This window comes from Salvia miltiorrhiza, chromosome 2 (genome assembly GCF_028751815.1).
Source record: "Salvia miltiorrhiza cultivar Shanhuang (shh) chromosome 2, IMPLAD_Smil_shh, whole genome shotgun sequence".
NCBI lineage: Eukaryota > Viridiplantae > Streptophyta > Magnoliopsida > Lamiales > Lamiaceae > Salvia > Salvia miltiorrhiza.
Window position 1 is genome coordinate 53,145,338 of NC_080388.1, and position 9,844 is coordinate 53,155,181.

The window sequence follows — 9,844 nt, forward strand, 5'->3', positions numbered from 1 at the left end:
GTTGGTAATCATTAAGCATGTACTCCATTTGAAAGATATATATTCCTCCCTCCCCCAATTAAATAAATAAACCTCACCAGATAATTTTTTATTCATTTTGAGACGTTATTCCACCACTAATAATATCTTATTTATTTTTAATTTTTACTTTTTCATCACTCAAATATTAATTATAAATTTTCACCATTTTCAATATTAATTATAATATTTTTTCATCACTTCCAATACATTTAACAACTTTATCTTACAACTTATGCCCGTCCCTCCTAAGAAATTATTGGGGTGACTGAAGAAATATTTAATTTTAGGGTATGACTGTCACTGCATCAATCTTCCAAAAAATAACTCATATTCTTATAATATATTTTAGGGATACACAAAATTTTAAACAATTCATGAATTGCAAATGGGCTTTTAATTTTGGTATATCAAATGATTAATACATAAACTTTCAATTTATTATGATTTTAGCACGAAATTAAAATCTCCAAATTTGAAATCAATTTCGAAGTCAAACAAGCTAAAAATCCACGAATTTTAATAAGTTTGACGAAACAAGCTAAAACACTGCACAAATTCAAGCTTAAAAAAAAAATTATGCACCTCTCTTCAAAATTTACAAAAAAATGGGAATTTTAGTTTTGTGGTAAAATTTTAACAAATTGAAAATTTATATATTGTAATATCAAAATTAAACTTCATGTGCAATTCATGAATTTGCTAAAACTTTATGTACTTACATGGCAATAACCCTAAATTTGGTACCCCCACGGTTTTCTCGAACCCTAAATTCGTATGCCAAAAGACTAGCAACTACAACAATCTACATGTACAATTTCCATATGCCTTATCAAAGTAAATCAAGCACAAAAAAACAAATCACTTTACTATATATGATAAAGAGATCCATTTTTGCAAGCTCCTAGAGTCAATTTATTTAATTCGATATATAAATACTAGTAATAACCCCAAGCAGCACTTCCTGCCTGCATGAATCAAAAATCTACAGAAGTAAAATTTTCTGTTCAAATCATACAAAATGAGACATTAATAATCCATATAAAATATATATATATATATATATATATATATATATATAGTGAGATTTCAATCACCCTAAAATCTCAAAAACACTAAAACCATACAAACTATCTACGCAAGAAAACCAAATCAAAAACCTTGCTTCCCCACACTGTCTGGAGACCTCAAGGCGGCACCAGGCTCAGCATCCACAAGCATCTTGACCACCTCCTTCATGCTTGGCCGCAGATTCGGGAGCTTCGACGTGCATAGCGTCGCAATCTTCAGCACCTTGATCGCGTCGTCTTCAACGAGCTGAGACACCGCCTTGTGATCAAGAACCTTGATCACAGCCTCCCGGCTGTTGAGATGAGTCGAAACCCAATACACCAAGTCTTTCCCGTCCCCGTACTCCTCCTCCACTGGCCTCCTCCCCGTCACAAGCTCCAGCAGCACGACCCCGAAGCTGTACACGTCGCTCTTCTCCGTCACCTTGAGTGAATAGGCCATCTCTGCATAGCAAAAACAAAAACCAAAACAAGCATTAGGCCTAGCTATGTTGAAAATGCTCTGTTTTTTAAGCGTTCTTTGGAAACCCTAATTACCGGGTGCAAAGTAGCCGTGGGTTCCGGCAAAGCTGCTCCACTCGGATCCCCTCGGAGAGGACTGATCAGCAACCTTCGCAACGCCAAAATCAGCAATCTTGGCCTCGTATTCCTCATCGAGCAGTATGTTAGTCGACTTGATGTCTCTGTGGACGATAGGCGGGCTGCAGTCGTGGTGCAAGTAGGCGATCCCCTTTGCAGCCCCGATTGCAATCCTATATCGCTGATACCAGTCCAGCTCCGGCTTCCCGGCCTTGATCTCTCTGTGCAGCGCTTGAAACAAGTTACCATTCGACATATACTCAAAAACCAAGAAATTCGAGCCTTCCTTCATCAAGCAAGCATATAGTTTGAGTATATTCCTATGCCTAATCTTCCCAAGAATCTCCATCTCTGCAGCCATAAGCTTCACCCCATTGCCCCTCCACAACTGCTTCACAGCAACAGTTCCACATCCCTTGCTCAAATCGAGGCGATACACTTTCCCAGTGCTCCCGCTCCCGATCAAGTTATCCTCATCCACATCGTATATATCATCCACATCGAACTCCACTTGTTGGAAGCTCTCGAGCTTCCAAGGGAGCACACCCTTCTCATCTGCCATTCGTCCGTTTGCTTCACCTCTCTTGAAGTTCCTATAGCTCACGAGCAGCAGCCCAATGAGAAAGACAACGAGGGCGACCAGTATGATGCATGACATCGCTAGCTTGCTCTTGATCAAGCTCTTGTGGCCATTTCTGTGATGAACACAGACAGGCAAGGCAGAGTTTGTTGATTTGTTCTTTTTTTCCTCCTCGTTGTCGTCGTCATCGAGGCAGAGGCCGTCGTTCCCAACAAGCGCCTTGTCACCAGCCACCATCACGAAATAAGGAGGCACGCTTCCTGATAGACGGTTGTTCGACAGATCCACAGATGAGAACCTCAGCCTGTCGAAGTCCCTTGGAATCGATCCTGTTAGCTCGTTTCTTGAGAGATTCAACGAGTTCAACGAGGCCATGCTCGAGAAGCTGCTCGGAATTCCACCACTCAGTAAATTGGAAGCAAGATTTAAGTCCACCAATCTTGGGCAGTCAGCCAACTCCGCGGGCACTGATCCGGATAAGGCGTTCCCTTCCAAATGCAACGACGTGATCTGCTTCAATGCCCCGAGTTCTGATGGAATCCGGCCGGAGAAGTTGTTGTTGTCCAAGTTGATACGCTCCATTAGGGCAAGACCTCCGAGCTCTCGAGGCAGCTCGCCTGAGAATCTGTTGTTCGACAGCATCAGCTCCGTCAGCTGCAACGACGCCCCAATGCCCCGTGATATCCTTCCCGTGAAAGCATTATCACTAAAATCCATGACTTGCACGTTTGGAAGCGCCCACACCCCGTCTGGGATGACCCCATTAAGCCGGTTCTGGCTGATCCGCAGCCTCTGCAGGGGGCTACAATCAGCATAACCATCAGGAAACGCCCCAGAGAAATCGTTCCCCAATGCGAGCAAGTTCTGGAGGTTCTTGTTCTGACACAAGTACTTAGGAAACGGACCGGAGAACCTGTTCTCAGATATGTCTATGCTATTCAACGGCGAGAAACGTCCTAGATTCCGTGGAAACTCGCCCGTGAAGGCATTCTTGTAGATGGAAAATGCGTTGAGCCGCTGCATTTCCCCGAAACCCGCTGGAATCTCTCCCGAGAAGTTGTTCTTGAATAAGTGGAACACGGTTAGCTTCTTCAATCCCCCGATCTCCTTTGGGATCACGCCATGCATTTGGTTGTCCGACACATCAAACTCCTCGAGATCGGTCAGATTGGACAGCCCGGCTGGGATCTCGCCCGTGAGGTTGTTCGTGTACAGCTCAATCTTGAACAACCTCCTCATCTTGGTGATGGACGCCGGAAACCTCCCCGTGATCTTATTGATGCACATATCCAACGTGCCTAGCACCTCCAAATCAAAGATGGATTCAGGGATCTCGCCCCTCAAGCTCGAGTTAGCCAAGAAGAGCCATTGCAACCTCTTCAAGTTGCCAATGCTCTCAGGAATGTCACCCTCATCATAAGTGTTCCAACCTAAGCCTAATGACACCAAACCGGTCAGGTTCCCGACCCACCTCGGAAGTGGCCCCGTGAACGAGTTAACGGACAAATCAAGTGATTCCAAGTTGGTCAGCATGGAGAGGTCAGGTATGCTGCCAGTCAAGTAGTTACCAGACACATTGAGAACTTTGAGGTGTGAACACTTGCTCAGCTCACCCGGGAGAGGCCCCGTTAGCGAGTGAGATGTGAGGACGAGGGAGGCGAGGCCCCGCAAGGCGGAGAGCGATGGGGATATCTGCCCTGAGAGGGACAGGTTGTCTAGAGAGATCCCAGTGACCATTTCTTGATCACAATGAACTCCATAGAATCTACAAGGGGAATCTGAATCTGAATCTTTCCATGATTCCAAGTAGTTTAAGGGATCAACTATCTGTTTCTTGAATTCTAGCAAGGCTTCCACCTCTGATTTTAGGCTTTGGGATGGCTTGAAACAGGATAATGAGATCAAGAAAACAGTTAGGATTTGGAGGGAAATGGATTTGGATGGTTTGGCCATTTGGGGGGAATTGGGAGGGGCAGAATGGTCTTTTCACATGAGGAGACAAGGATTCCAGTCTGTATATATCATCTCTATTATTGGCATGGGCTTGTGCAGATCAGTACAAACAGAAGCAGACATCAACACTGCACCAAATAAATGAGGTCAGATTAATTTTGATTTTTTTTAAATGATTATATATAATTATTCCAAGAAGTACAATTATTTAAATTCTAAATGGTACTATTATATGACAAGAGTGATTAATTTAATACTCTTGCTTTAATTTGATGAGCAATAATTGGATACAGAATGTTCTTAAACCAGAGAGAGAGTGTGTTAAGATGTCAACTTTACATCTAATTGTGGATTACAACTTAGTAAGGAAGAGGCAAAGCTCCCTTTCAAGCAACTCAAGTGAAGGAAAAGAAAAATAGTTTTTTCACCACCTAAATTAAATACCAACAAGCTTATTGGAATCTAAGAACTTTTAACAATTAGCAGTAATTAATGAAAGATTAGCCCCCGAAAAAAACATTAATCAAAATAATTCAAAAGGGATATTCTGATCCATGATTCATAATTCATAATTCATTCAATGCATAAGTCTCATCTTGCACAAGAACAATCAAGAATCAAACATATAAATAAAGATGCATATCTGCAACTTTTTCTCTCTCTCTCTCGCTCTCTCTGCAACTTCTCTCTCTCTCTCTCTCTCTCTCACAAACACACACACACAAACGAAACATGCATACACCACAGAAAAGCAAAACAAAGCCAGTCACTCACCTGCAAAGATTTCAAGATTCCTCCAGAGAGAAAACCAGAGCTCCAAACAAAGCTCAAAGCTTTTTTCTCCATCCAAGAAAAGCATGCAGCTCGATCAATTTCTCCGTTTGTTTCAAAGGAAACCCCAAAAAAGGATTAAAGCAAAAGAGATGGAAAAAAGAGAGTTTCCAAATTCTTGGAAAAATCACAAGTTTCCCACCAAATGAAAAGAAACAGTTTTGTTGGGCACTAAGATAGGACTGTTAACTTTTTTTATTTTTTTTCATTTTTTGGGGTTTTGATGGAAAATGGAAGTATTTAAATGGAGCTAAATGATGAGACAATGGACAAGAAAGAGAAGGCCAACAAACAGAAGATAAGGAGGTGTCATCACACTCGAATTTATTTTTTATTACACTAATAGTGCTATGTAACAGAAATTACACAACAACATATCTGAGATCAGCCTTTTTTTTCTTTTCTTTTTGGAGGGTGAGATCAGCCTTTTTTAAGGTGGAGAGAAATGACAAATATTTGTTAGTAATATTTGCAGTTTAGTCCCACGAAATAGGTAGATATATCAAAAGTTCCACCTTAACCGACACACAGGGCGGAGCCAGCCTCAGGCACGACATGGTGATCTTTCCGGCATATAAACCTCCCCCATCCGTGAAATATCTTCCTAAAAAAAATAGATATGAATTTTAATAAAAGTTAATTTTGTATTTGATCCTATAAATTTTAAAAAATGATGATAGAAAAAGTAATAATAGTGACTAATGAATCAATTAAAAAAAATGTGTCCATCAATGACAATGTATGTAAACATGTGGAAATTATAAAGAGCATCCATAATAGAGAGTCAAGGGTGGACTCTTAAATATGGTCCCCACCATTTAAGAGCCCACCTCCACAATCGGAGAGTCAACCTTGGCTCTTAAATTTGTAAGGAGATGACTCGGCAATGGGAGAGTGCACAGCACGCGCCCAACCTCTTTCCAGTTTGAGCTCGGAGCGTGGAGGAGGGGCGGGCTCACGAGCACCGGGAGCGGCAATGGGGGGAGCTCGCAAAAAGGGGGCTTGAGCCCACAAACGAGCCCCCTATTGTGGATGCTCTAAGGGTGTGATAGTGAGTGAAATTATTTTCAAAAATAAATTAGGAAAATATTTTAGAGACAGAGGAAAAAAGAATTTCATGAACAGAGAGTACAAGCTTGGGTTGTATATTATATTTTCCCTATTTTTATACACAAAAATGGAATTTCATCCGTTCAAAATATAAAAATATAATTTTGCTTATTTATTTTTAAAATCCTAACTCCCTTTCGACTATGTTCAAGTTTGATTTATTTAGTATTAAGGCGAATCCTGAACTTTGTATATCGAATACTTTGAAGCTCCTGAGCTTAATCGAGCCTATACGAACTTTTTTAATTTATATTTATATTAATTTTTATAAAATAAATTGTTTCATTTAAAATAATATATATATTAGTTATTTTCTTATAACAAACAGAATTAATTGAAGATTTAATATAATTATTATTAATTTAATAGATTAAATATGACTTTAACCTATTAATAATTTATATTTTTCAAGATGAGTCACTTAATGAAAATGTTTACGAGTAGACAAGCTAATGAACCAAATACTATTAAACTCAAATTTGATTTAATTGTTTATTTATCATGTTTCACTAAACGAACTTTTTTTTTAATCGAGCTCCGAATAATTTGCGAGTGGCTTGATTTATTTATAGCTGTAGTCCCGACCGACCCTCACACGTCCCAGCATTTTAGGCAAAATACTGAAAATGACAGATTTTTAAAAGAACAATTTTGCACACAACCTCTAGTGATTGTGAGAAACCCCTCTGAAAAAAATATGATTATGAGAAAATTGTCGTAACCACATTTTTCTATACCAAAAAATCTATATATCATGTTAATTAGAGGCTGGTGTAGAGTTTTCGAGTTGTTGTTTCATGAGATTATTTAAAAAATTGAAATTCCACTTCAATAATAAAACAACTATTTAATCCAATTTTTATAAAAATAACCAGGATGATTGATCTCTCACATACAAATCATATAAGCTTGTGCTTATTCCTAAGTCAGTATATTCGAATAATCTACATGGAGCGAGAATTCCGTGAATTCGACGTCACACGTAAATATTTCGATATCCGAAAATGTAATTGAGACACTTTTATCACCAATTATAAATATCAGGTAGTATTATTTTTTAAACATATATATATATATATACTAGAAATTCTGCACCGCGTAGGACGCGGTGTTTCCATAATTGCTCCGTGAATTATGGGACCAATAACACGGCTGGTCGAATCATTTTTAAGTGTTAACATATTATACTATGACTTATAGGTCACAATTGTAATACAGTTAGGAGTATTTAATTTGTATAGCTAGGAGCAACAATCTACACAACATAATTTATATATAAACTATTCAAGTATCCTTTCAGACATTACGCGTTATATATACATATCACATTAAACAAAAACTGCATCGAGGCATATACAATGTACATACAAAAGGTAACCTCAAAATGCTAGTAGAGCCAAAAGTCATAGCTAGATAATTGTACAAAGTACACTAGTGTATTACCCGTCGAAATTCGACGGGTACATATTTTCTTGTAAATTATATATTTTATGTTATTCTTATTATAATTATATAAAATAATTTTTTATGTAAATTATTTATATAATTAATTAAATTAAATTAAATTAAATTAGTAATACATTTAAATTATATTAATCTCAACAACTTTTAGTAATTAAATTATTAATTTTGTTGAGATCATAAAAATACCTATTAGTTTTCATATGAAATTTTATAAAAAGTTGACGCGTAAGAAAAAAAAAAAGAGTAGAAATACATATAAATTTGACATAGGTATGATGGAGGATTGATTTGTTGCATATGTTGTTACAAGATTTATTAATTTTTGTTCAATTTTTTTTATTTTGCCTTTTGACCATAATTTTATATGGAGTTTGAAAAATCATAATTGAATTGTGAGTATCATATAATTCCGAACTTCTAAAAGCATAACTAATTATGAAAATAATCTCGCCTGATATTTAAAAGACCATAACTGATTTATCGAACATCGTATCATTTGGAGTTTTAAGACCAACAAGTTGTGGGCATCATCTCGTCGCAGATTTGACAGATCACCTCTAACTTCTGATCATCATCTTGTCTGAAACTTGAAAGAGAATCATCTCGTCTAAAACTTGAAAGAGCATCATCTCGTCTGGAGTTTTGAGCATCATCTCATCTAGAGTTTGAGAGAGCATCATCAAATATGAAATTATATTCAACCATGACTCCAATTATCAACTATCTAACAAACATAACTCTAACAATTTAGATATTTTATTAGTTCAAACTCTAGAGAGAAATGAAAGAGAAGAGTTCTTAAAGCAGTAAAAGAGAGAGCGTGTGATTTATTTCATCATCGTAGGTATTTATAGGCATTACAGTCGGGGTAAAGTAGTAAATTCGTTTGGTCATCTATTCCGCATGCTCGTCATTAAACTAATTAAGGCTATTATTAGATTATAACTTGTCAGGTCGTTGTCCCCTAATTACAGAGCTGGATTATGTCCTCATCATCCCGCTCTGTCTAGTAGCTCTGTATTTCTTTCCATGGGGCAGACTTCTACTCTTTGGCTCTACTCTGCTAAGTAGCTCCGCCTTCTGGCGAATTGTCTCTGGCGTGTGGCTCCACGCTCTGGCTCCAATAGCTTAGCTCTGACTCTGGATCTGGCGATTTGGCTCTGGCTCTGACTCTAACGACTTAGCTCTGACTCTGGATCTGGCGGCTTGGCTCTGGCTCTGACTTTAATGACTTAGCTCTGGCAGCTCTGCTCTGGCAACTTGGCTCTAGCCCTCTGCTCTGGTTAGCTCTGGCTCTAGCAGCTCTGCTCTGGAAGCTCTGCTCTGGAAGCTTTGCTCTGGCATCTCTGCTCTGGTTAGGTCTGGCTCTGGCATCTCTGCTCTGGCTAGCTCTGCTCTGGCAACTTGACTCTGGCCCTCTGCTCTGGAAGCTCTGCTCTGGCAACTCTGCTCTGGCAGCTCTGTTCTGGAAGCTTTGCTCTGCCAACTCTGCTCTGGTAAGCTCTGCTCTGGACTTTTTCCTCTGCCTATTTCTCACAGCTTCTTTGCTCTCTGCTGCTCATCTTTGGTATTCCAAGCAAAGTCACTTGTCCTGATCTTAGGACCTTGCATATTTCACCCCTCATCAGAGTTGATAAATCATATTGCTTCCATGCAACAATCACAACATGCTTGATAGCAGATGCCAAAATTCTTTCCAAAATTTGTTCTTTCTAAAATAATAATCATTCTATATTTAAAATAGTGAAACACGTTATTAAATTAGGAAACTAATTTAATACTTACCATAGGTGTGTAGGAAGAATCACGGCAGATCAGGAAATTAATGAAGGTATCAAAATAGAGAAGTCGTCGGTGGGGTGGGGGTCGACGGCACGGTGGACGAACTCCAGGGCTCAGCGGTGACTCGGCGGCGGACGAACCGCAAGCTCAGCGGCGACTATTTCGCCGGAGTCTAGAAGAAGGAACGGCAACGGGTTATAGGAAAAAGAAATCTTAGGGCTCTTGTATTAATTGCTTCGAATGGAGAATTCTCATGGATTTAAGAAGTGGAAACAAAATCGAACTAATTAAGGAATGGAAGAGGGAGTCAGAGATGAGGCGGACCAACGCCGCCCTTAGGACGGCGGCGACGCCCGAATTTAGAGGGAGAGAGAGAGGCGGGCAGTTTAAGGGGGGAATTAGGGCTTGATTTGAGTGTGCAATCGACTTTAGAGATAGAAAAGGATTGACAGAAGAG

At 39.1% G+C, this 9,844-nt stretch overlaps 1 protein-coding gene across 1 annotated transcript; it reads right to left on the minus strand.

The window, feature by feature from the left end:
* Positions 1-909: 909 nt before the first annotated feature.
* On the minus strand, positions 910-5,433 carry LOC131010180 (receptor protein-tyrosine kinase CEPR2). Its single transcript, XM_057937604.1, has 3 exons — positions 4,975-5,433; positions 1,626-4,328; positions 910-1,532 (listed from the first exon to the last, which is right to left on the minus strand). The coding sequence occupies exons 2-3, from the start codon at positions 4,198-4,200 to the stop codon at positions 1,171-1,173; spliced, it is 2,937 nt and encodes a 978-aa protein (XP_057793587.1). The 5' UTR covers positions 4,201-4,328; positions 4,975-5,433; the 3' UTR covers positions 910-1,170.
* Between the last annotated feature and the right edge of the window lie 4,411 nt (positions 5,434-9,844).

Bases quoted from the DNA above. Each gene is read 5' to 3' on its own strand.
- LOC131010180 (XM_057937604.1), bottom strand. From the start codon at position 4,200: ATGGCCAAACCATCCAAATCCATTTCCCTCCAAATCCTAACTGTTTTC. The intron at 1,533-1,625 runs GTAATTAGGGTT...TTTGCTATGCAG, and splicing joins CCACGGCTACTTTGCACCCG to AGATGGCCTATTCACTCAAG.